Source organism: Apteryx rowi, unplaced genomic scaffold, assembly GCF_003343035.1.
Source record: "Apteryx rowi isolate R43461 unplaced genomic scaffold, aptRow1 scaffold_769, whole genome shotgun sequence".
NCBI lineage: Eukaryota > Metazoa > Chordata > Aves > Apterygiformes > Apterygidae > Apteryx > Apteryx rowi.
This window is the reverse complement of record NW_020451059.1, coordinates 32,548-58,327: the sequence shown is the minus strand read 5'-3', so window position 1 is coordinate 58,327 and position 25,780 is coordinate 32,548. Positions and strand designations below refer to the sequence as shown.

The following is a 25,780-nucleotide window of genomic DNA, read 5'->3' as shown; positions in this document are numbered from 1 at the left end:
CAAATGTTTTTAAAACTGCCATTAAAAGCAGTAGGTAGAGATACAGCAGTATTTGTGTAGGCAGGTGCACTTCAGCATCTTCACAAAACTTCTCCTAATACTTTGAGGAGAAAGAATAGAGACTGTTGAGCCAGCTCTGGACAAAGATGACCAGTGTCCTGGAAGCTGCCTGTCTATATACTGTAGTATAGCAGCACTGTGCTCCTGAAAGTTGTTTATATGTACTGTCAGTCTGACCCCTAATTTATGAATGTCAGCCTGTATGAATGTATCCCAGTGGCCAGGTTTCCAGGAATGTATTACCCTTATGTAAAAAATAAAAAATAAATTAATAGTCTCCTGCAATTCAGACTTCTGGCCAAGACTCTTGCAGTATCAACTGCACAGTGTAAACTGAGCAGGTGCGACCTACCTTGAATCTCACTAATTTTTGAGAAATGTTCAAAGGAAGCTTAGGCAAAATTTAAGGAGTAGATAGGCTATGCATTGGCTCTGCAGGGTTTGAAAAGATAGGTTTCACCATACAACTGTGAATCATTTCTTCTAGAGAAGCTGTAGAGGTATAAGCAAAAAAGCTGAATCTCTCAAAGCATTCTGCTGCTAGATATATGGGGGGGGCGGGCAGAGGAGAGGGAGGACCTGGCTCTCCAGAAGCTTTAGGAAGCTTGTACTGCATTTTGCTGATTTTTTTTTTCTTTCCTGTTCCTCTCCATTCTAGGAATCTGCTATGGGATCTGCTGTGATGTACTAAACTTAGACATCTCTACTGCCAATAACACACTGCCTAAGGCTGTACACTAGAGTGCCTTTACTTAACAGCCATTGTGTATGTCCAATTGAAAGTGGACCCTCAAGAACCCACAATGCCTCAGTTATAGGGCTTCGTTTGGATACCTCACTGAGAAAGCTGTCCAAGTCTTCAGCATTGTGATCTGCTAGTGGAAACTCTGCCTTAAAGTTCTCACAAGACTCTAGAAAGGATGCTGAGTTTCAAAAGCAAGGCTCCACATTTTAAGATGCACTTTTTCTCCCCATCGATTGTACTAAAGTATGTCGTCTTTAAACTGCAGTATGTTTTTGTACACTTAGTCATAATTATAGGCCAATATTTCATACGAAAAGAAAGAACAAAGCAGACCTGTGATCCATATTTGCTGGCCTGTTACTATTCACATAGGCATCCATCTTGTCGAGCAATAAGAAGAACTCTGTGCAGTGAGCGCTGCTTTTCAGCTGCTTGGTGGGAGTGGAGAACTGATGTATCTAGCTCTGCTCCCTGGGAGTCAGTGGAAGTTTTGAGGAGGTTTGCAGGGTGAGGTTTGCAACAGGCAAAGACTTCTCTGCACTGAGGGTACATTTGGCAGAGATGGTGTTCTAGCTCCAGTGCTAGCTATTGGCAGCAGAGGGGAACGTGAATGTCGTGTTGAACTGTGAATTGATAGTGAGCAGCACGTGGGAACCAGAGGTCTGTTGAGTTGTTATCCTGGCATCTGGGCACATCTGAACACTGTTGCAAAACTAAGACTTTTGTATGTCTTGTTATTTTCGGCAGCATCATCCACTTAGCAGTGTCCAGCTACACTGTAGTTCAGAATAAAGTCTAACCAAATCTTTAAGACTGGAAAAAGTAAAACAATTGTGGATTAGATCTCTGCAGACTCACTGGTCGTTGTAGGGTGGGTGCAATCTAGAGGAGATTCCCTTCTGCTGTTTATTGTCTTTTCCAAGGGGGAGGCAAATTCAGGCAAATGCAGCCTGGATGTCTTTTCCTCTGCTCCTCTGTAGCCACCATAGAGTAGCTGGGGCTTGTCACTAGTGTCATGTGCACTCGCTGTGACTGTCTGAGCCAGACTCTGGAACGCCCTTGGGAAGGCCCAATTATAGTGTGACCCCCTCCTCCTCTTTGGGGAGGATCTTGCCAATTTGTGGTACTTTTTGCTCTGGGGAATGCAAAGGAGGAAGGTAGAGGAGATGATAGGCCAGTGTATCCTGTATCTTATAAACCGAATGCAGAGGAGGTACCCAAATGCAGACAGGGCTGATGTGAAATGTGGTGTGAAGGAGGATATGCTGTGAAGGAGGATATTCCCCCCCTCAGCGTTAAGGAGTTCTAGGTCGGAGAACACCTCCCTCTCGAGTGAGGTGTCTCTGTCCTTTAGAGAGCCCTGAGGATGCACCTGTTTGACCTCGTGTCTTTTTTTGAGGACCATTTCTAAATTATACAGAAATTTCAAGATAGGAAACACTGAAAAATTTCTGGCTGACTCCAAACAGTTTAGTCCAAATTTTCAGTCCATTTGGGAGAAGAGAGTAACTTGATTTTCAGAGCTGATGATGAGCTCTCCTGAGGGTAATTGGTACCAGGGGATGAGAAGAGCCAGTCCTTTCCCTGTGCTCCCTCTGAACATCGCTTAGTAGAGTTTGTGCATTTTATCACGCGGCAGGGAAGTAGCCCCCGCCTTGCCCCACCGCCTCGCAGCACCGCTACACCCAGCCCTGCAGCATTGACAAGTCTGGAAATGGGGCCATGAAGTGCCTGTACCTGGGCAGACCTCTTGGCAGTTTGGGGCTGTAGAGAAGAGACATGGGTAAAATCTGGCAAATTTCCTGACTAGGCAGGGATTTGGTGCAGCAGGAAAGGACTGGCTGGATGGGACAGGTGGAAAAACAGTTCCAGTTACAAATTTATCAGCCACATTTGAATTTTAGCTTTTCACTACATTGGTGTCCAGTTATATGTAAGGAACCATTAGAATAAATACAGCCATCTTCCCAGCTACTATACAAAAGCATTGCTCTATCTCGTCAATGAATTTCAATCTGCTGATAATGTGACCCAGTATGTTTGTTCTGGGTGAAATTATGCCTTCTCCTACTCCCATACAACATCAATTCTCTTGAATTGGTTTGCACAGATGCGAGGGCAGAATTCGGCCCACTCTGTTTAACATAGGTATACATATAAAGATAGATTTTATTTATATATGCAATCCAGCAAAGGAGATTAAACAGAGTAGGATGCCTAGTAATTTTTTGCTGTTCAGTCTCCTCCTTCCTTGACTGTTCTCGTGTATGTATACAATACATTCCCAGGTTTTGGTTTATGCAGGTATGTGTGTTATGAAATGTCATTAATGGTGGTTGGTCTACATATTTGTCTAATAATATTAACTAATATTGTGTATGTAATATCAATACAGAAATGACTAATTTTAATAGAATAACTCTTCAGCTTTTGTTCTTGTTAGTGTGATTTAAACAAAGTTTGGAATAGGATGTTTTCCATAAGAGGCATGAAAAGCAACTATTATTGTGTTACAATGTTAAAATACTCAGTCTTTGACAGAAAAATGTGTACTGTGTAGGCATTGCAAAAAAAAAAAAAGAAAAAAAATCCCACCTGCTATAAGGCATTTGAATTTTTACAAATGTTTGTTGTGCCAAATATGTGCAAAGATATTATTTACTGTTTTAAAAAAATCATAAAAGCATATGTTATAGCACACAAATAATTATTTTGTCATCAAGTGATTTCAATCTTTAGTGTTTATATTTAGATTAATTTTTATAAATGAATATATTTTAATGGGTAAAATGAAGACTATATGATCTATTTGATTAAGTCTGAGTGAATATTAAGCTTGCCTTGTTGTTGTTATCTGCATACTCACCAAGAATTACTGTCAAGAGAAATTATAAGAGAGTAAAGCAATTTATGGAAAAGAATGCCTTTTCAAGGACTTGATTTATAAAGAAAAAACAAAAGTTATTCTCTGCTGTTTGGATTTATGTGCGCTTCAGTCAGGAAACATGCAGAACATGTTGCCACATCTGGCCCTTCAGGTACTGCCTGCCTGCCTGCCTGCCTCCTCACAAGTAACACTCCCCTATAAAATGTAGGAGACTGGGCAGTCCGCAGAGTGGTCTTGGCTGGCTGAGGGGAGGAATATACCTAAACGCACTCAGTTTTTATCAGCATAATTTCTACAACACGAAGGGGCATTCATTTAAACTAATGTGTTTCAAGTACCACTTTGGCTCAGCAGATACATTGTATTCAGGCTGCAAACCCTGAATGCTGCAGTTACTGCAGATGCACCAGTATGTGATGGGTTGTGTCTGATCTCTGCGGTGAAGGAAGGCCACATCCCATGGTGCCGTGGCTGGGAGGAGGGCCCTCCACCAGCACCACTAGCATTGGGCTCTTTTCATTGACTCTCTCTGACTTCTCAAAGTTTCTGCTTTACTGTTTCCTATTTTCAAGTTAAGATTACAGTCAAAATTTTTTTAGTGTGTCCATTTTTCTTCGTGTGGTGATGTGGATCACTTAAATTAGGTGATGGTTTAAACAGGAGATTAGGTGGTCAGAAATGAAAACATTATTAAAACCTACTGTTTTTATATTGGGTCATATATGGTTGAAGCAAAGGTTGGGGGTTTGRGGGTTTTTTTTGTTTTTTTTAATGGCATATCCTTGAAAGCTAAAGAAACTTCCAAAAGTTCTCAGGGAAAGAAAGTGTTCTTCCAACAGGCCACACAGCCAAAGTTTGCCTACATGTTTATAATGTTCATTGATCCTGGAATATTTAATAATGCTCAAAGAACTCAAAATTACTTCCTTGTCTCCAATTGGCTTGATAATTTAGAAATATAACTGAACTAACACAGAAGCTGCGCTGATAGTGATGATTGTTTTTTTTATTATTCATGCAGTCAATATGGCTAATAATTGGGATTATCCATGGATATAATTTAAAACTAGAGGAGTTCCTAGTTCATAATTTTAAAGTACTCACAGAAAATGTAACAGCAGCAGTTTCATGTGAGACAGATAGTGAATGATAATAGAATGGCTTGCAAAAAAGCTAGTATCTCAAATCTCTTCTTACAAGCTATCTATCAAACTGAAAAGGATCAAGCCTGTATTATAAATAATAATAATAACTTATTATAATAAAAATCCACTCATTGCTGACAGATCATTCACAAACAGAAAAAAAGGATTAAATTAGCTGCCATGATTAATTCAACCACCCTTAAATTTTAGTAGTTCTAGCAAGACACAGCTAGAAATGCAAGTTAGTTCTAATTTGTTTTCTGCAGTACAATTCATGGCCTGGCTTTAATTGTCATTCATTAGCTAAATATTAAGCAATCTTTTTTGGATATAAACCACAGATTAAACTGCATTCAAATATTCTAGCTGGTAATAATTATTAATCAAGATTATAAATAACACTTCTTATAAAATGACTATACCAAAGTTAATCAGCAAGGCAAACATAGACGTTAAGTCACAACTCCAGGCTTATTGATGTGGACTAATACAGTAGGATTGTACATTGCTCATGATCCTCAGAAAGCAACTTTAGCTTGACCAGATAACATGGTTATAAACCACTATGTTGTTTTAAAGGGAATCAGGTAGTTTAGGCCCTTAACCCTTTTGGATACTGGTGTGTGATTACATGCAGTAGGTACAAAACTACTCTGAAGAATCTGATTGGCCAATGACTTTTTAACTTTCTGCCCTTCAGCAGGGAGAAAATATTTATTTTTGATAGAAACTCCTTTCTGTTCATTAATATATGCCTCCAGCTGTACAGGAAAGCAGTACAGGGCTACATTCCTGCAAGTGGGTGTTAACAGTCTGTATGAAAAGCATGCCCAGAGCACCAGCATTTCATGCTGTTAATGCAGGTACCCTAAAAAATAGTGAGAGCCTTTTTTTTTTCTTCCAGCCATTGCTTTTTATTTTTAAATGCCAACAACCATTGACTTTGAAACATGACAGGAAGATTTCATGATACGCTTAACACTGCAGAGTTTAAATCCCAGCACAAAAGTTGTTTGGTTCTTGGATAAACCTAATGTTACAGTGCACAGCATCATTAGGGCTTGGGGAAGGGATTGGGAGGGATGTGAGAGGAGAAAACATTTTTATAAGTGATGGTTGCACTCAGTGCTGGTGTCAGTGCATTGTCTTTTACCCTGAACGTGTTTCTTTTCGAAGGTGTTTGCACAAGGAGCGTGGGATTGCTAGGCAAAAGCAGAACTAGAGGTGTGAAGTGCAGGGGAGGGTGCAATTCAGAGAGAGGAGCTCAGGTCACTGCCTCGGAGAGGAGGGATCACCAGTCGTCCAACACTTTTTGTTCCCACAATGCATTCAGGATGAAATCCAGGCGTCTGCTCACAGGCCTTGAGTTGCCACGGCCGCTTCTTAGCTGCCTCTTCCCAAACCGACCGATGGGGCGAACGCCACGTCCCACATACCAAAAAGGATCAATCTCAGGACCTGAAATTCAAAGCATTCAGTGAAGCATCTATTCCTGCACTTAAAGGCAGCATTTCCTGAACACTTCGAGGATGTCCAGCAGGGCTCATTCATAGCCCAGGAGAAAAACCAAGGGGAAAGGCTGCAGGCCTGCAGCCAGACACAACTTTTTTGGTGCCTTTGAGGGATGCTTGTCATGTGTGGAGCCCAAAGAAAGAGGGTTCAGATGCAAAATGAATTTTCAACTCTCTGGGCCACAACCTGCAATTCCAACATAGCCAAAGACCCTGCCAGGGTGCAGCACACTTGAGCAGAGGCAGTACAGGGAGCAAAACTGAAGTTCCCACTGTTCAACCTCCCTTTCTACTGTCCAGCCAGACATGTTACCTCTACAGGGTAACAAATCTACTGGATTGCAGAGTGGGTACCTGTGTGAAAGTGAAACTTAAAAAGCTTTTTTTTTTTTCAGTTAGAAAGTTATTTTACATATGGATTTTTTTTTTTAAATGCATCTGAAGTGCACTTATACTTGACTTATGGCATAGTTTAGTTCTAGAGCAGGTGTGGAGAGGCATTATATTTTTATTAAAAGACTAAACTATAGCTAATGCAAAAAGACAGGGAGAATCTACCCAGTGCTTAACTCCCCCGCTGTGCTTGAAAACCAAGCCCTTTCATTTCTTTCATTTTGGTACCTAAAAACTGAGGTTCTCCAGCTCTTTTGTCCTCTTTGAAAGAGGAGATGCGTGCCATAGGCAGCCCGTGCACCTTACTCCCCACATCCACCTCTTTCCCACGCCACATCCAAATATCAGTCATTGCTCCTTGACGAACACAAGTTTTCCTGATAAAAATTTTCTCAGAACAGCCTTTTGGATTGTGTGTTAGTTTTAGTTTGGAACATACAGTATTGTCCTACATCTGGCTGGCCTCAGTTTCTCACAGTATGGATGTTTTTCAGCCACTTATATTTTGACTTGCAAACCACTCGTGGTCTGAACTGAAGATCTCTGTAAAATCAATGCAAGCTACTGGTGCTTGCTTTTTCGTACCTCCTTAGAAGTAGTTTGTGAACCACCACAGGTCTACAGAACACAGCTTGAAATTAGTTGCTTAAATATTGAATGTATATGTGCTTCACATTTTCTTTGGGGGTCTTTTGTACCTCAGGCCTTTTGTACTTTAGTACCTCCTCATGTATTTTTAAAAAATTACACCATCATCTCCTTTGGTTAATTAAAGGCTGTGAGATGGAGATTAAGGTCTGCATATGGCACAAGCAGCTCTTGTAAGTGTAAGTCGAAGAATATGACCCCACACCGCCTTTTTAGCGTAGAAACGTCCACAGGGATTTGCTGCAGACCTCAGAGCCCCTCCATCTGCGGGAGCCTGTGAGGTCACCCTGTGGGAGTCCACCACGTTGTAGCAGGGGAGCCTCATACTTACTTCTGTTGTCTATCTGGTGTTTAAATGGCCTGCTCTGTCCTGAAGCAAAGCTGAGCGACACCAAGAGCACCAGCACGTAGACGGTTACCAGCTTTAAGTGCTTCGGCGACCACTGGGTGCGTGGCGTCCACAAGCTCGTGGGCCACATGCTGCAGTGGTGGAGGAAGGCTGGGAGGAGGGAAGTGAACACAGATGATTTAAAGCTCTCAGCAAAGGAACATGTCAGTTGTAAGAGCATGTTCATATCAAAGCCATTTCATGCCTAAATTCTGTGAAACACTGGTGCTGGGGATGTCCTGGGTATATCTGTGTAAAGGCAAAGGCTAGGCAGTGAACCACCTACTGAGGTAAGTCCACAACTTAAGCTTATTCTCGTCATCAGTGAAAGCCCATGACATGACTCTGCAGGATGCAGGCAGCCTGGCCCTGAGGTTGCCACTGACTTTCTGTGCAGCCTTTAGCAGGTCACTCAGTCACCAGTCTCACCCCAAGGATGTTGTGGGGATTAATCTGTGCATGCAGAGTTCAGACACTGCAGAGCGCTCTGTGTGGCCGTCTGCAATTGTCATCAAAGTGTGTTTTAGCCATTAGCTCTGTCTTCCTTTCTTCACTTGTAAAATATATTTAGCATCTGCATTTTACGCAATCTCTTTATGACTAAATGCATACGAAAGGACTACTGAAAGGGAAAGTTCCTCCCATGGCAGCTCGTGCTTTTGCAGCCAGTGCACAAAAGTACAATTTCCAGTTATGGTTTCCATTTACAGATGTCCCAATCCTGAAAGTGGTTCTAGATGAGGCCCGATGAGAAATCCCACCTGAGAGAGGAGTTGTAAAAGGAGAGCTAAGCTGCGGGGAGCAGAAAGGAGGGTGCTGGGTCTGGAAAGCAGGACCCAGGAGGTGAAGGATCCGGGATGCTGGTTCCCACTATGCCCCCTGTCTCTGTGATGTCTTGGATGAGCCTTCCCCTCATCAGTCCCCCTAGTTTTAACCCTAGGAGAGTCTACCTCACAGTATGCGCAGTATGGCTGCTTAAGCATCGCTTCTGCCAGACGTGCAGCTGCAGAACTACAGGAGATGCTCTTGGCTCTGTCTGCACAGAGGGGTCTCCCTGCATAAGGACAGGATTTTCCCCTGTTGCTGCCTGGGCACTGCACTGCTAAAACTTCAGCCAGCCTCCAGTATGGGCAGAGCAGGAACGAAGAGCTTTTGATTCAAGATGCTCTGCAGCACATCACGCAGGCAGCACAGCAGATGCACACGGGGAACCTGCTCATGTCTTTCACTAAAATGCAAAGTCAAAAACTTCTTAATGCCTAGTATTTAGTGAAGGTTGGTTTTTTTTCTTTCCACACTGACAGTTACTTAGTAGGCAGCTTAGCGGAAAGTGACTTTAATTGGTAAATTTAACAGAACGGTGAATTAACTTCTTCTAACTCCTTATCTCATGACAAGCAGGCCTAAATGATCTCAGCACATAAAACTGTATGGGATAAATTCTGTCTTCAGTTTAAACTAGCGTTCAACTCTTGTCACGCCGTGTTTAGCAAAGCCTTAAATTCAGAGAGACAGAATGACGATGTTGGGAGGAATCTCTCCTCTGTGCTTATGCAGCTGCAGTTGGGTTCTCATTTTGTATCTCATTTTCCTAGGAACTGAGTGACAGAAAGGAAGAGCTTGCCTGGAGCTCGTTGTTGATAAAAACAGAGGGAAAAGCTTTTAGTACAAGTTTTATCCTGAGCAATGCTGTGTCTTGGTCTCCACCACCTGGTCCTGTGCCCGATTCAGGCCACTTTGAAGAGTGCCACTATTTATTAAACTTTTTGTTCTGACCCTTGACCTGGCTAAGATTTCTAGAAAGCAAATGGCTCCTGCTGTTCCTCTGTAAGTAACCGGCCATCCCTCATAGCCAGGTGGCTCAGCACCTCCTGTCCTCCCTGATTCTTCCTCTTCCTCCTTCCTAACTGTCCCACTCGTGTTTGTGTGGGGAGAAACCGAGGCACAGCGAATGCCACAAAGTCAACCCCTTGTGACGCTGAGCACTTCTAACTTCAGCTCCACCTTGTCACTAGGTCCGAGATCACCTCGGTCCCAGACCGGCTGCAGCCCGCAGCCTTTGTCCAAAGGGAGAATTCAGAAAACGAGTCAGACAGTCGCTCTGCCTGACCGCTGTTTCCAACTCTCCCATTAAATGAGCACCAAAAAGTTTAAAAGCTTACTGGTTTCAACAAAACTTGACAGAATTTAAAGTTTCAGGAACAATTCTGTTCCCAAAGCTCAGCAAGAAGCTGGCACTGCTGCCTTTCCTTTTCCGCTTGATCCCAAGCAGGAAAGAGCCATTAAACTGTGATGGCGGGGGAGCCCTTGCTGGAAACCTCCACAAAAGATCAGCTCCAGGCCAAATGCAGGCCCGGGCTACGGGCTCGTAAGGGGCTGAGTGCCGCAAGAGGCACCGCTGCCGCGCGCCGCAGTAGCACAAGCTCCTGCACGTGCACTGGCTGCAGAGGTACGAATCTGCCCGCAGGGTTTGCCCTGATCCCTCAGCACCTTGCCTTCGCTGCAAAGGCTGCACAAGCAGTGGAGCACAGCTATGTATGTTAATGCAGAAAAGCAAAAAGCTAAAGCTGACAAGGAAAACAAAAAAAAAAGAAAAGGAAAGAAGCAAGAAAGAGCAAGGCTGAGCGCAGAAGCAGCTAGTGGGGGTCACTCACCCATTTGCACCGAGGCTGCTCGTCAGGTAGTCGCTGCTCCCAGCAGAGCCAGGGCGGATGCTGGGGGCTAGTGCCTTTTATAGCCGAGGGAAGTGGGTTTGAAGGGGGGGAGCTGGGAGGTGGGCCAGGAGGACGTCAGTAGTGCTACTGAGCAAAATTTAAATTGGAAAAAAGAGAGGAGAAGAGACCTGTAGCTTTATTAAAAAGCCACTGATCAGGGCAGGGCGCAAGAGCTGAGGGCGGCGCTGAGGGATTGCATGGGGGCACCAGCAGGACACCCGGTTGAGCCCCCCCAGACAGGAGGGGAGGGGGCTGCTGCTGCATACCTGTCACCCGGGGGCTCAGACCGGAGCAGCAGCGGCTGCAACGCTCCCGTGCACRCGAGCCCAGCTCTCCACGTCACCCAGCTGAGATGCTCCGTCTAAAGTGCCTATCTGCGGAGGGGGAAAATGCTCAGCACCGGCGGCAGGGCGTCAAGAGAAAGAGATGAGATGGCTGACAGGAAACCCTGAGGGCCGACAGCCGGAGCAGCCAGGCCGCATCCCACTGCCCTGTTTTGCTCGGGATCCTGTGTTATGGCAGCGCTCACCCACCTGCGCCCCAACCCACAACACGCCCGTGCCATATGTGGATGTTCAAGCCAGCCGTGGGCTCCCTGAGCCCCAAGGCTGCGTCGTCGGCATGAGAGAGGATGGGAGGGCACTGAGCGACCCCCCCCCCCACCCCGTTTGCCCTGCATCCCCCTCCCCAGATGAGGACCCTGCTGTCCCGCACCACTCACTGGGTATTTCTCTTTGTGAGAAGCCGGGAGTCGAGCAGGCTGTCCAGGGAGGCCACCAGAGATGGTCGTGTGTGCCAGGGCCCCGATTCAGCACTTGCATCCTTGCTTAACCAAATGTGAGGTTCACACATCTGAAGTGATGCCGTAAGTTTTAAGCCATAACACAGCAAAGCACCAAAGCAACTTATCAAATCATTTCTGAGTAAGTAGCACGTTTAAGCACATGCCTAGAAGTTTTGTGGCAGAGAAAAGTTTTATCTGCATGAGGCCAATACCTCGAACAGTCCTGTTTCTAGGACGGCCATCCCTTCAGCAAGGCTGTTTTTAACTCTGTTTCCTGACTAATGTCCCATCACAGCCTTGCTGTTACAGATCTCACTGCTCTAAAAGCTAAGAGCATGTTTACCAGGACGTTTTGCAGAGAGGCAGCAATCAAACTGGCAGGTGTTTTACTGCTTCGCTGTGATGATGCGGTGAGGCTGAAATGTGACTCTTTATAGGGCTGCCTGGTGACCGCCGGCTCTGCTGCAGAGATCTGTGCAGACACCAGATTGTGCTCTGTGCCTGGTGAGACTGACTACCTGAAGAAACAGTTTTTAAACCTGTACTTAGGAGACTCGGCTCCAAGACATGACTCCATAAGCTGAGACTGAACAGCAATACTGCAACTCTGCTAGAGCAAAGAGGAATTTCAGCAGCAAATCTGTTGTTCAGTTTTCCAATAAAGATGCTTCCAATTGAGAAACCTTCACAGTGAAAATGACACTTTTTCGCTGAAACCACCTCCCAAGAGAAATGAGCAGATTTTTTTTTCCGAGGGGCAATTTGCACGGTGCCTGTACAAGGAAGCATGGTTGAAATTTTGCCCTGCCCTGCCCTTACTCGATACACACATCAAAGTAGATGACCTCCCAACATCTGGGCAGGGGGGATCACTAGTTATGGGGGTTAAAAGAAATTTCTCCTTTGTGTATAGTATTTTGCTCCACAGACATATATATGAACACAAATGGTGAAGAAGCCTGAAAAATGTTCTTCCATTCTCCAGCTTCCATGCAGTAATAGCTAAGTGTCTTCCTCATCCAAGTTTTCAAGAGTTTACTCAGCCTACTTAAGATTACAATGGCAAAATATTAAGAGCACTTCAGGTCCATGGTAGCACAAAAGGCCTTTCTAAAGCTGACACAATCAATAATGTATATCCACGCTTTCTTCAGCAACCTCTTTTTAGCATATTCCCTTTGAACCCCGCAAGCACTCCCTACTTAAAAATTGATCCTCATCCAAGAGCCAGTCTGGGGCTGTGCCTCCATCGCATTCATTGTGTGTGCACGCATGTAAAGGGTGGCTTCTTAGTAAGTAAAACTCTTCATGATTTTGCAGCATAGATTTTTTTTCCCCTACTATTCTCCGTGTTTATTTTGACCAGCTAATATGGGTATCTTTTCTTGATCTCTAGTGGGCAATTGCTGGAGCAAGGGCTTTTTCTCCCCAGGATATGTAGGACCCTTTCTTGTCTGGCTGATTTGTTGAATGACCCTCTCATCTTAAAACAGAAGTAAAAGCCAGTCTCATCCTATTTACTCATGCTAGTTTTGCTGCTACTGCAATGTGAGCCTTTCATTAGCAGGTAATTTTCACTGATTACCACCTACATGAACATTACCATGTAAAATACAGCCATGCAATGTCTTCATGTTAACACGGTTTGCTCATTGGTAAGTGCTGCCTGCAAAGCAATATGCCAAACAAAGACAAACCATCATGAGGAGAGCCAGCATTTAAAATACTCTAATGCAACCAGCTGCCTCTATTCAGACCAAAAATCCATCTACTGCAGTGTCTTGTCTTCGAGACAGTGGCCAGTGGAGAACATCTAGGGAAGAGTCTAAAAACAGGGCAGCATATTTGGATGTTCGACACAAGAATACTCTAATTCTGGAGCCAAATGTGTCTTTGGACTTCATGGGCTACTTTTTCTTCCATGGGTTGCTTCTTGAACCCATGTAAACTCTCAGTGTCCAGAAAATCCTATGCCAAGGACATCCCCAGCTCTCTCCTGCTGCAAGAAGAAGGAGGTCCATGTGCTTGTTCTGACGCACCACTTGCCAGTTTCGAGTACTTATTTTTTTCTTTTTCACTTTCGGTCTTTCTGTCTTAATGAAAGGCTACTATAAAAAGGTCTAAGCAATGACACTACTAAACTATGCGACAGTCTACTGAAATGAGCCTCATCAGGCATTTCTCTTACCAAAGTACTATTTTACTCCATTCTCATTTACTGTGAGGTGTCATTTCTTTCTGCTAGACCATGATTGAGCTATCAAAGTGCTAAGTATAATACTCAAAACCTTCACATAAATCACCCTGACTTCTCAGGGTCTTTTCAGGCAGTCATGATTTTGTTTTACTTTGTTATCCCCTTCATAGCAAGCCTTATGCTTTGGCTGAGGAAAGCAAGGCAGCACACACAGCACAGAAATGTGAAAGCTGTTCGGACTTAAGAGGAGGAATGGGGAAAGAATGAGGGAGCTGTCAGGGATCCTGGATCATCCGGGATGGCCCGTTCCCTTCCCTCTCCCCTCCCACAGGAAGAACTCAGGCCTCCATCACATCCCTGCTCCACATGTGACTGAGAACTCCTGCATTTAAAATTCCTGTGTAGGCTCATAGAAGCAGGAGTGGGGCTGAGCCCACTGTTAGCCAAAGTGTCTCAGTGGGACTAGAGGGGATGGCTGACCAGGGAGACACTGTGGGATGCAACTTCTCAGAAAGGCAACAGTAATACAGATGTGAAGCGCTGCAGGAAGGAGAGCAGTTTCCCAAAGGCTAAGGAGAGAGCAGGCTCCTGGGCAGGAAATGATGAGCAGGATGAATGGCTGAAATGGGGAGCTGAAGGTATCTCTTGGAGGCTGGAGTGACCCCAGAGAATGAGGTCTGGGGAGTCTGCTATGGAGGAAGAGAGCACCAGAGACAATAGAGAACTACAGTTTTGATACCAGAGTCTACAATCTGGTCTACTCCAATAAGTAATCAGAAACATTTCTTTTCTGTATTTCTTTTGTTGGAAGGAGCCATCCACAAACTGAAGGTGAAAACTATCAAAGCAGAGGCATTTAATGCAGTTGGAGGGAGAAACAGAAGCATTTTTTTCCCAGCCCACCACTCTCGGTGTTTCACACACTAGCATGTGAAAAGTTCACAAATGCAATGGTGTTGAACCTCTGCACCAGTTGTGAATCTGCCCAGCCTTCTGTACTGATATAGAGCATGATGTCCATGTGTGAAATGAAGAAATGACATTGCCATTCTGATTTTGCCTGTTTTTGAATGAGAGGGATGGGTAACACTGATATTCGTGTTGTCTGGAGCTGGAAACAGTCATTCTTAACTGACATCAACTAGGAAATATTTTATCAGCAATTGATAAGAGGCCCAGTTGCACTAATTGAGTTTGCAGGATTCATGGGAAAGTTCCATTTAGTCTACTCAGGAAACCACATCAATCAAGCAACTAGATATGACTGTAATTACCTGTGCCTTTACATTAAAGCCATGCTCCACTAACATCATTCAGGTACAGAGAAAAGCCAGGACCAGCTTTATTTTGGAATATGTTTTTCTTTGAGAAACAGGACCATCTAGTGGTTAAAACAGAAATTATCTTCTTGCTCTGTACTTCACTGCAGGGCGCTGAATGAACCCCCACCGTTTTCAAGTGAAAGCTTAGTTAGCGTGAAATCTGAAAGTGCGTCTGAAGCTAAACCAAACCATATGCAATCTGGACTTCCGCGAAGTTAGACTAGGTATCTAGGTTTTTACCACCAGCACACTTCCAGATCTGCCCAGTTCCCCCAGTAAGCAGATGATTGCTGGAACAACTCATCAGTGGCTGGGCAGCTCAGACACAGGCAGCAGCGACTCTCCCCCAGCTCAGCCCTTCCTCAGCACACTAGAGGCTTTGCAACAGAGAGAGCACCTGGATGGAAAACAAGTATGAGTCAAGTTTGGCATGGTTATAGCCACTTTCAAAACTATTCTGCTGACAGTGTAGATAGATTTCACTATTCATTCTCCCACCTAGAAAGCCCGCAGGACAGCCTTCCACTCGGCATTTAGGTATGTGTAGCTTCCAAATGCAGCTGGATATTGTAGGTACAGTCACATAGCAGGGACGATAATACGTTTCAAAAAAAAAAAATGAGGACAGAAATATTCTCCCTCTCTTGCAAGCACTCACCACGGTATTCCAGCACTGAGACATTTCAAGTTTGCCAATATTAGGCCAGCAAAAGCACTTTTCTGGTACTGGAGCGGAGTTGAATTTGTACCTATAGTCATTGTATTGTTGGGATGCAGGATGGAAATTCCTGTTGCTATTTGCCATTTGTATGTGCTCATGGGATCTATTAGATTTCATGCACAATCACTTTGCCAGGCAACTTAAACTGCTCTCTGAACACCACATGCTTCAAGCAGTAGTTGTCCAGGTTTCCAGGCAGCTAGAGCGGACAGTTCAGCACAAGTGTCTGCCATGTTCTGGTAAGGCACAAAGCAGGACCAGGTCCTGGGGATCTGCCTACATGAGCAATCCTTAATTAAATTAATAGACCTTTTGGCTTTGTAAAGGTTCCTAAGGAATAAAACTTGCAATATCAGGGTGCTGCACATGAAAATAATTGCTGCAGTATGTATTAAAAAAAAGCCTCTAGGAAATGAAAAACAGTGATGTGGTCCATTCCAGCTATTTCAGAGATGACTGGAAGAAGCTAAAGGCAAGGCCATGCATGTGTGTGTACGCATGCAAGAACAGATGTCACACGGAGCCCTAAATTAAAGCAAGGCTTTAGCTCTTACCATGAGTGGCTTGTTCTTTCCTGTCATAAAGCTTTCTCATGGTATTCCTAGCCCAAGTTTCTGAGACAGTGATTCTCTGAAAAGAACAAGGTTTCTGCTACCTGTCCGGGTTACCTGTTGTTCCTAAAGGGCAGCTGAAGTACTTCAGAGTAGACTTCCAAAGGTGGATTCTGAATTACACAGGTGCTTTGCACAAAAGTGTATTTTATGGCTCCAGGATGTCATATTTTTCATCTGCACAATAATGAATCCCTGGATTTAATCCCAGCACCTGAACAAGTCATAAATAGCATTTAATGAGTCACATACAGCATGACAGATGAACTGAGGTACAGTAAAAGACAAGCATGGGGATCCCTAATTGCTATTCATAATCAGGTCTTCCAACTATTATACTTAAATAGCTTGAAGCCATGATCAAGGTAATCAGAGATGACGTTCTTCTTTTCCCACACAATAACTGCCAGGTTATACATCAATTGTGGAATGGCAAGATTATCATTCCCAATCCAGGGCTTTAACAATGAAATCCAGTAGATGTTAGGGAATGAGATTAACACCAACCTTGGCTCTAGAATGATTAGGCATAAGGTGAAATTTAGTTCTCAAGTGACAACACCTCTTGCTACCACTCAGCTTTTGAGCATATTTTAACTGCTCCTTCCTATTTTGTCTGCTATAGCTGTGCCACACCTGCTTGGTCCACCCTTCTGCAGGCAGGCAGTGCAGCAGGAAGCCCTCATGGCCAGGACTTGCCTGGGTCTATTGCCCCAGCAGTGGCTGCCCATGAACACTGAGAAGGACTCAGGACAAGGACTTATGGACAGCCTTCAAAGGAGTAAAAAACATGAGAAGTCTGCCTCCAGCAGGATGCCACCTGTGTCTACCCACAGTTACCAGCTTTTGGTGCAAGATGCTGACAGAGACTGTATTTGTGCCAGCCCCAAGTGATGGACACAAGGATGTCGAGACCTGCAACTCCCTCCAGGACAGCTGAGAGAAAGCTCTTTGCATTGACACAATCTCGGAGACCACACTCCAATGGATGTGGACRTCGAGCCAGGCTGCCAGGCAAACAGTAAGCATGCTTGCCACGGTCTTCATTTTAATTGCTATGCATTGCGTGCCAAGATGTGCAATTAGGATTTGTTTCCATTCCCTCTGCAGTTGTCAAGGTTTGCACTTAAGAACTGTTTGTTCTGATTTTATTTTAAAGACAAAAAAGTCACACCTTTTTGACTTATAGAAGAGCTTTGTTGTCTCCCACATACCAAATCTCTTTTGTGTGTAAACTGTACAGTAAATCCCACAGCTGCACAATGAACCCGTAGACCCGGGTTCACGCCACAGTGAGAACTAGAGGTACAAAACCATTTACAATGTATTAGGGTTCAAAATAAGCACAAGTACCAACACAGTGAGCAGAGAACATGCCCATACCTATGGGTTCAGACTTTGGTTTTGTGTCTGAAGACCCAAGGTCCTCTTATCCTTGGCCAGGCCAGTCCCCAGCCTCCCACTGACCCCTTTGCTTGTGTCAGAACGATTGTTTTATCGTTACATAAGTGAAGTGGATCTGAGATTTTAACCTTTATTTTTTAACACAAATCAGTTTGCTGATCTAGTTCATCACAATACCCCACACAGACAGTGGTACTGGCCCAGCCAAGGTAACAGAAACTAGTGGCTGTGGGGAAAAAAAGGGGTGACAGGTCTGCTTTGTTGCATAGAAAAAAGTTTCGTGGGAGAGGAAAAGATACAACAACAAATTTACATAGAGATGAAAAGCTTGCAAAAATGCATCAGAGCCAAAAACTGCCCACACTTACTAGTAACATTAAGTTCTCTGAAAGAGGTGCTCAAGGCATCCTGGAGGACATGACCCTATGGATGGGTGACTGTCTGTCCAAAAGGTCTCTCAGTATCTCACTCCAAGCCCTTAGTCCACAGATGTTGCCCAAATCGTTGCATGCCCTGTGACTGAAGTAGCTATTTGTCCCAAGCTTTGTAATTAGTGCCTCCCCATCCTTCCATTACTTTCCCAGTAGTGCCTTTTTTGTCATTTTGCAGCTGCCTAGCTAAGAGTTAGCCAACTCTTCTCTGCAATCCATACTGCAGGGAAAGGCTTCATTAGCAATGGTAGCACAGGGTAAGCAGAAGGTTTGCATGTTGGCAAATTGCCCTGTTTTCCCCAAGGGAAAACGAAAAGCCTCCTTGCAATAAGCTGCCAAGAGCAGGAACTTTCTTAGACCAATTCACACTGACATTCATAAACCTACTGCAGTGCTGATCCAGGCCTTGGAGCACAGTGGAAAAAATATCCCTTTGATTAAAGCAGGCTGAAGCTTAGTATGAAAGCCAAAAAATAGAAATATATGTTCTGGCAGTTGTGCCAATGCAACTAGCTTATTGTATATCTGCAAAGCCATTAATCACCTCCTGAGGACTAGCAAGCTTTACGACATGAACGCATCTTTTTAAGGGTGGAGGTTTAAATGCAAACTTTTACCATTGCAGCCCCAACAACACTTATGCTCTCCACACATGTAAGTAGTTACAGCAGTTTAGGATTGTGGGTTTCCAGTGATAGACATATGCTAGTGATTAAATAAGGGAATTCATCCAGGTGTGTGCTGCTTTGCAGCTCGGAGTACGTTGCATGCAGACATCCAGCCTGCCCAGCTGGCTTTGCCTGTACGGTGCCCCACAGAAACAATCTAAATATTTGGGATCAGGTGGCAGTGACAAGGAGCGTGAAATTACCACCCATCACAGCCCCTCAGTATTTCAGGGAAATATGGCCCACTCCCCACCCCAAACAGTGGAAAAATGACTGACAGCAAAGTAAAAAGGTGGCTGTTTACATCCTCTTCCCTCCTACGTGCCCCTGGGATCTGTAGGATTTCTTTCTTTTTTGATTTCCCATTTTATGAGTATCCACAGATTGTACCAAATGAAAGGGACGCACATCCTTCCCTCTGAGGTCAGTCAGAGAGTCACTGCCAGTGAGGCTGCCCCTTCCTCCCCTTCCTGGGGAGGCGCCTGCTGCCGGGCCACCCGCCGCAGCGGGTACCCTGGTGCCCGAAACACGGCAGTTCTGCCATGCTAGCAGGTCTAGCAGGGACGGCGGCGAGTGAAAATTACCTGTAAAGGGGGAGGCGCTGATGGTTTGTATGTTGCAAATTGTCCCCCCCGCCCCCAATTTATTCTTGTGCATTGAGCAGGATCTTGTCCAGCGAGGCAGTTGTAACGGATGGTTGGGTTTGGTTTTTTTTCCAGCTCGTCTGAACTGGGGAGAGAAGGGAAAGGAAGAGGACGACTAAGGGAAAGCAGCACACTCTCCCAATTTCGGATCAGCTTGGGAAGCCAGTGCAGCAGCTGGCAGGATAGAAAAGGCACCAGGCGGAGGAAAGGCACCTGAGCGGGGAGGGGACCCGGAAGGGGGCCCGGGAGGGCGCCCCCTTGCCGAGGCCCGGGCCCCTTCGAGGCCGGCGGCGCGGCCCGGCCGGCAGCCGTGCTGCCTGGGCGGCCTCAAAAGACACCGGCTTCAGCTCCGTGCCCGCGCTGCCTTCGGCGCTGCTTCTGTGCGGAACTAGGCTTCTGAGCAAGTTATGTCTAGTTACCTGATGCTTCCTCAGGGAAAGCGGGAATTTGTGATTACACACAACGAAACTGCAGCACCCCCGGCGTCGCCGGGGGAGGGGAGGGGAGGGCGGGGGGAGGGAGGGCGCGGCGCGGTGCTCTCTGGGACCTGTAGTCCTGCCCGCCGGTGCGGCACTGCGTGCTCTATGGCCGCGGAGCGGGCAGGGACTCTCTTTCCCATGATGCAGCACGGGGGCGGCAGTAGCCATCACGTGCCTGGCGCGGCACGGGCGAACGGCCATTTTACGAGGAGTAGAGAACGGTGGGTGGCCGTTAGCGGCAGTGCGGAGTGGTGTGCTGCGGGGGGGACGCCTGGTGGGGGGGATCTGACCGCTTTCTCCCCCCCATTTTTTTCCCCTTTTCTTTCTCCCCCTTTGCGATCTTTCCTCCTTTCACTTCTTTCTCTCCCTTTCAGGTCCTTCCCCCTCCCTCTGCTCTTGTTACCCCTCCCCTCGCTGTGTCCCCACCCTCCCCGCTCCCTCCCTTCTCTGCTCCCCACCCCCTGCGCTGGTATTGCGGCGCCGCAGACGTGACCCGAGCGGACCCGACCGCGGCCTTTTCCCCGCTGCTCCAGCCTCTCGCCGCAGAGTCGCATGTCATCTATCCAGAACCTCCAATCCTTTGGTAAGAGGCTCCCCGCCGCCCTCCTCCTGCGATTCACCCTTCGCCAAGCCCCTGCCGACTTGCTGCTTGCCCCCTTTCTTCCCCGCGACTTACCCTTCCCTCTCTTTTTTGGGGGGACTTGGTGTGTCGGTGACCCCCTCCCTGCCCTGGTGACACTGAAACGGTTATTGGGCGGTGTGTTGCCAGCCCGTATTCTGCCTGCGTTTTTCTGTAAAGAGGTCCCTGTCGGCTCGTCCTTGTCCTCCTGATCACTCACCCTGTGCTGTCAGCCTGGGGACGTGTGTTGTGTATACAGTAGAGGGAAATCTGATATGAGGATAATCTCCCTCTCTGGTCGGAGCTGCTGCCCTCTCTAGTATTCTGACCCCTCCAACCTGCAGCCTTTGCCTGAATCTCTGCTAGGGCTCCAGGCCAGGCTTTTCTGTCAACGGTGCAGTCCCACAGTTGCAATCTTTGGTGAGTGGGGGGGTGTCTAGGGTTGGTGTTGCCCTGTCAAGGAAGGGAATAATCACCTCACTACCCCATTCCCAATAAAGAATCACTTTGCTTGTTGATTTGCTGCAAAACTGCCTCATGTGTGTCATTATCCACTGCTCCAAAACCTGATTTATGCCTTACAAATGATAGTGTTTTTTACAAATTGAGTTACATAGCTATTAGGTCATGTCTTGTATTAGCACAGAAGTTGTACCTTACTGGGCCATGGTTCTCCATGTTTCTTGATCTATAGGCTACAGAAGTGAGCAAGTAACTCTTCAGGATAATGTTGTCAAGCTTTTGATCTCAGCTTCGGCTCTGATCTTCTGCACCTGTAAGCAGTATGGGAAAGTTGTGGTAACTATGATTTGAGAACTTGTCCCAAGCTTAGCAATGTGCTACCCGAAGGATTTGTTTAAAGTAATCCAACGTTGACACCTACTGTGTTGGCTTTACCTCCAACCTAGAATCCTAAACTCTTTGTCGAGTGCAAGTCCCCTTTTCCTTTAATCCTTTCCTTGACTGAAATTTTTTATCGGTGTTTGTCTTACAAGCTGTGAAACTTGGGATATTTTAACAAATGCCCAGGGGAAATGGAGCTGCTCTGCCACACCTGGGCTATATTTCTTTCTTGTGGTGTTTGCACCCTCATGCTGCTTAACGCCTTCATGCTCTTGTCATTCTTGATTCCATTAGGGCCAGTCTGTCTGCTGAACTACTTCTGTTCCTATTCCTGCCCAAGTTTTATTTTTTTGCAGTGCTTGTTTCCAGTGGATGGCAAAACTTGATCTGTGCTTTTAGATTTGAGTTTTGGATAGAAATTTGAACATCTTAAACTGCATACATTTAAAATGGTGAACTTACCCTTTCTGAAAATCTGACTCTTTAATATGATGCTGATTAGTATGCAGAATAACTAGTTGTGGGTTAAAAATAAAAATCTTGACTTAAAGCACTTAATGCTTTAAGATTTATTTGAAGGAGTTACTGTTCGGGAAGCTTGTAGGCTGACCAAATAAAATACATAATTAAGTGTGTTTTTGTGGAGAACAGAAAATAAGTAGTATAACCTGGAAACCCATCTTTTCTTCCTGAATGCCTGCTTGTTGTATACCTCTTTTAGATAAATTGAAGCTTGGAAGAAATAGAGAATGGACTTCTGTGTAGACAAAGCATAAATGAATTATAATGATTCTTGTCTGAAACTACCTCCTAGCAGAGTGATGCTGATTGACATACAGCTTCTGTCATCTGTTGTATGTTGCTGTGTCTTGTTTACATTAGTAGCCAAGAATATATCCACAACTTAAATGCTGGTAGTGCAGTAGTTGTCATGGTGCCAAGACTTCTGTTTTTGACCTGTAAAGCAGTGCATGTGAAAGAGCTTTTTATTTTTCTGTAATTATCAGTTCATCTGATAAAAGATATCCTCCCCATACCAACCTTACTTTGCTTAAAATGCATACGACTGGCTACAACGCTTTGTGCACTTAATATTCTCACTGCTGGAAATGAGCATAACTCTAGTCTAGGAACTACTTTTTCAGGTGCAGGGCTTCGGGATTTAGGGTTTATAAGAAAAAGTGAAAGCTTAAATTGATACCATAGCAGAATTTCTAAGAAGTTATTAAAGAAACTAGATGCTTAATAGCTGACCAACAGTAGGCTGAGTTAGTAGGCTAGTTAGACTTAATACAACTGAAGAAAAAAGTAATCTTAACAGTGTATTTTTAAACAGGGGGAAAAAAAAGCAAGATTATCCCATAAAGCCCTTAGTGAAGTGAAAAACTTATCTACTAGTTTTTGAGTTCGAATATTTTCTTTTATGAGAATTACATACGATTTTTTTCCTCTTGCAGACCCCTTTGCTGATGCAACTAAGGGTGACGACTTACTCCCAGCAGGGACTGAGGATTACATTCATATAAGGATCCAGCAACGAAACGGAAGAAAGACACTAACAACTGTTCAGGGAATTGCAGATGATTATGACAAAAAGAAACTTGTGAAAGCCTTCAAAAAGGTGAAGTTGTTACTTTGATTTAAGAGTAAAGATATTACATAAAGGAGTATAAAGTTAAGAGGAGAAATGTTTTTTTTTCTTTCTTGCCAGTGCCCATCACTTTCTTATTCAGGTTGATCCCCTTCCCTGTTTTTCTCAAAACTATTGTCACTGTCCAAGTGACAGTGATTTTTGCCAAAAAGCTATATGTTTCTTTCCTGTAATGCTCCAGTAAATAGAAATATATTCAGAGTGTTCCATTTAAATCTCACAGGTGTCTGGCATTATTGATATGAAGAATAGAACCAAAAACACAAAAGAAATTCTACTTAAAGTTGATTTTATCATAGTTGGATTGCCGTTGAAATAAAGGTCTTGAGTTCTCCCAAGATAAAAGCATATTTACTTCCTATTTTAAAATAGTATGTTGTTGAACGGCTGTATCTTATGATTTTGTTTTCCATTCTTGTATTGAGTATTGGCCAGTCGCTTCTGCGTGGTAGCTGATCTTGCCCCTGCTTGGATTTACTATCAGCAGCTTAGTTTGCTTTTACGCATCCCCAAATATGTTCCATTTGCTCTCAAAACCACCACAGAATAGATCTAACCTTGCCTTTTTTGGTTTCAGAATTTTGATAAGCAGCTTCTGTGACAAAAGCCTGCTGAAAAGGCTTACTAAGTAAAATCATAATATACATAAGATATCTTATAATATGAATGTTTCTCTCTAGAAATTTGCTTGTAATGGTACTGTGATTGAACATCCTGAATACGGTGAAGTTATCCAGCTTCAAGGTGACCAGAGGAAGAACATCTGCCAGTTCCTCTTGGAGGTGAGGCACTGCAGATAAATACCTTGCAGTATTCTAAAACTCTCTGGAAGCAATAAATATTGACAGGTGACACTGATGTTAATTAATCTGTTAAAGATGCCTACTATAATTTCTTTATATTTTCAGCCAAAAGGCAAAATGGCTTTTGCAGCACTGTTAAATGAGAGTAAGTCTTCAGTAAGAATCAAAATGCTTTGAAATGTGTTTGCCCTGCTGGAACCTATCATTTGTTCTCTGGCAATGCGACTTAAGCTTTTCATCTGTAAGTTGAAGTGTTTGATGCAAATCATAATTTTGAGGCTGAAAGCACTGTAGACAAAAGAGGTTTTTTCAAAAGTACTTACTAGCTTACTGCTGTAAATAGTGATATTGAGGTTTTAAATTGTCAAAGAATATGTGCTAGGACTGAAGAACAGATCAGACGTCTGAAAGAGTTTTCCTTGTTGTGTAGTGAATTCTTTTGTTTGACCCAAATGCATTTTGGAAACTAGAAAACTGCTTTATTCCATAGCTACAGTATTAATTTCTTTAATCAAAGTGTAAGATTCTGATAACTTCATATAAGCTTATAAGCTTTATTGAGTTATGTTGCTTTTCTCCTTTAGATTGGCATTGTCAAGGAAGAACAACTGAAAGTTCATGGTTTCTAAAAATCCTATACTCTCATGAAGAATCCTGCAGTATTTGTACTTACCTAAGCTGGCTCTTTTGTGGAAGATGAATCTTTGCAGTGAATGGACTTCCCTATTACCTGAACATTTAAAATTTGATTCAGATTTGCATGATTGCATGAAACATGTGGCATGTAGACTAGAAACACATAAGAAAACTGCAGTAAGGTGGTAATGAAGACACTTGTGAACTTTAACACATTTCCAATGGAAATGTTTTAGTGCTGATTGTTCAGTTTACTACTCTTTGCCTGACTTAAATGTGTGTGTTATATTAAAACAGTGTGTGTTGCTGCTTAAAAATAAAAGTTTATTCATATATTTTCTGAGGTATCTGAAATGCTTTAGCTTAAGTTTTAAACTAGGACAGCAGCCCTACTAAAGAATGGCCAAAACGTTTTGTGGCAAGTGTAGCTTACTGCTAATTGAACAAACTGGCAAATCTACGTGATGAAGTATTAGCTAAATTAAAAGTACATGAGCTTGATGTGATCTTCTGCTGTAGCTGTAAGACTAGAGCTTTAAAATCTCTTGTGTAGGTGTATCTTAGTAGTAGCATGATAAGACATTAATTGTTTGTTGAGTAAGTAACTGGCTCTTCCCTCTAGACTGTGAAATATTAGTGTTAAACGTAGCAAGACTAAACAAAGCCGAACTCCTTAAAGCTACTATTGCTAAGAACGTGCTAAACATCTCGGTCTTATATGGTGCTCCCAGAACACTTGAAGGAAGTGCATAGGATTTTGTATCCTTCCTGTCACTGAATGAAGGGGAAAGATCTTGAGTTGGCTTCTGCTATGACTGTGTTTCGTGTTGGCAAGCAGACTGCTTTAATTAGCTCTAAGTGTTAGCTGCAGAAGTAAGGAAGGGAGCAGGCTCTGCACTAACAGGTTTCTTGTACATATGTCATTGCAGCCTCTAATTCAATGTTATGGGAATAATTTGGTGTGAAAAGTTTTACTGTGATTAATGGTTAATCTGAAGGTTTTGTTATGGGATTTGGGTATAACCACAAAAAGTTAATTTAGTCTACTTTTCTGTCAGACGATTCATTCAGTGTTATCTAAAGTTACAATAGGTTTGTTCTACCAAACTTTCCATCTAGTTTTTGTTAGTTGTAGACATTTGATATCTGGTCACTAGACCACATCTTTTTACAGAACAAAATGACTTTATTTGCTGAAACATGCAATTCCTGTTTTCCATGTGATATAGACATTGAAATTGGCTCTAAATCCAGAAGATGCTGAGCTGGGAAAACATAATAATAGTGGAAAATGTTAAAAGACTTTTTGTAATAGCACACATTCTCACAGGAAGAAAGAGACATTTCTTTACTGCTGAGGCTTTTAATAGCCTATTCAAAGAAAAGGAATTGATGGTGATGTAGGTAAGCATCAAGAATAGGCAAGACTGTATTTCTGCTAGCAGTGCATGCCCCTGCTTATGTTCAGAGACTTGC

The 25,780-nt window shown here is 44.0% G+C and overlaps 3 protein-coding genes across 14 annotated transcripts in view; 2 read left to right on the top strand and 1 right to left on the bottom strand.

The window, feature by feature from the left end:
* Positions 1 to 751, top strand: part of MYRIP (myosin VIIA and Rab interacting protein) — a 215,692-nt gene extending 214,941 nt beyond the window's left edge. For all 3 annotated transcript variants that reach the window (XM_026088387.1, XM_026088385.1, XM_026088386.1), the window contains one exon: positions 719 to 751. In XM_026088387.1, coding sequence (XP_025944172.1) covers positions 719 to 751 — 33 coding nt within the window. The remainder of the gene's footprint in view (positions 1 to 718) is intronic.
* A 5,007-nt stretch (positions 752 to 5,758) lies between these two features.
* On the bottom strand, positions 5,759 to 19,776 carry LOC112976792 (prolactin-releasing peptide-like). Of its 6 annotated transcripts, none has more exons than XR_003257154.1 (5): positions 19,693 to 19,758; positions 16,184 to 16,340; positions 14,747 to 15,191; positions 11,213 to 11,343; positions 10,764 to 10,865 (listed from the first exon to the last, which is right to left on the bottom strand). XR_003257154.1 is itself a non-coding variant. In XM_026088388.1 (4 exons), exons 2-4 carry the CDS (start codon positions 19,284 to 19,286, stop codon positions 6,129 to 6,131), a joined length of 408 nt encoding a protein of 135 aa, XP_025944173.1. In that variant the 5' UTR covers positions 19,287 to 19,358; positions 19,693 to 19,776; the 3' UTR covers positions 5,759 to 6,128. The 6 variants fall into 6 exon arrangements, 3 of the variants coding, with proteins under 3 accessions (XP_025944173.1, XP_025944175.1, XP_025944174.1); XR_003257153.1 differs by lacking the exon at positions 19,693 to 19,758 and adding an exon at positions 19,214 to 19,300; XM_026088388.1 differs by lacking the exons at positions 10,764 to 10,865; positions 11,213 to 11,343; positions 14,747 to 15,191; positions 16,184 to 16,340 and adding exons at positions 5,759 to 6,295; positions 7,721 to 7,888; positions 19,214 to 19,358 and having other exon boundaries at positions 19,693 to 19,776.
* A 203-nt stretch (positions 19,777 to 19,979) lies between these two features.
* Positions 19,980 to 24,639, top strand: EIF1B (eukaryotic translation initiation factor 1B). Of its 5 annotated transcripts, none has more exons than XM_026088380.1 (5): positions 19,980 to 20,335; positions 21,066 to 21,146; positions 22,672 to 22,835; positions 23,546 to 23,647; positions 24,253 to 24,639. In XM_026088380.1, exons 1-5 carry the CDS (start codon positions 20,305 to 20,307, stop codon positions 24,295 to 24,297), a joined length of 423 nt encoding a protein of 140 aa, XP_025944165.1. In that variant the 5' UTR covers positions 19,980 to 20,304; the 3' UTR covers positions 24,298 to 24,639. The 5 variants fall into 5 exon arrangements, with proteins under 5 accessions (XP_025944165.1, XP_025944166.1, XP_025944164.1 ...); XM_026088381.1 differs by lacking the exons at positions 21,066 to 21,146; positions 24,253 to 24,639 and adding exons at positions 20,738 to 20,791; positions 23,774 to 24,221; XM_026088379.1 differs by lacking the exon at positions 24,253 to 24,639 and adding an exon at positions 23,774 to 24,220.
* Positions 24,640 to 25,780: the final 1,141 nt, after the last annotated feature.

Bases quoted from the DNA above. Each gene is read 5' to 3' on its own strand.
- LOC112976792 (XM_026088388.1), bottom strand. From the start codon at position 19,286: ATGCACAAGAATAAATTGGGGGCGGGGGGGACAATTTGCAACATACAA. The intron at 7,889-19,213 runs GTAATTTTCACT...CCCTCCTCCCAG, and splicing joins CAGCGCCTCCCCCTTTACAG to CCTTCCTCCACCACTGCAGC. The intron at 6,296-7,720 runs GTAAGTATGAGG...TTTGAATTTCAG, and splicing joins ACACCAGATAGACAACAGAA to GTCCTGAGATTGATCCTTTT.
- EIF1B (XM_026088379.1), top strand. From the start codon at position 20,305: ATGTCATCTATCCAGAACCTCCAATCCTTTG. The intron at 20,336-21,065 runs GTAAGAGGCTCC...CTTGATCTATAG, and splicing joins CCAGAACCTCCAATCCTTTG to GCTACAGAAGTGAGCAAGTA. The intron at 23,648-23,773 runs GTGAGGCACTGC...TTATATTTTCAG, and splicing joins TCTGCCAGTTCCTCTTGGAG to CCAAAAGGCAAAATGGCTTT.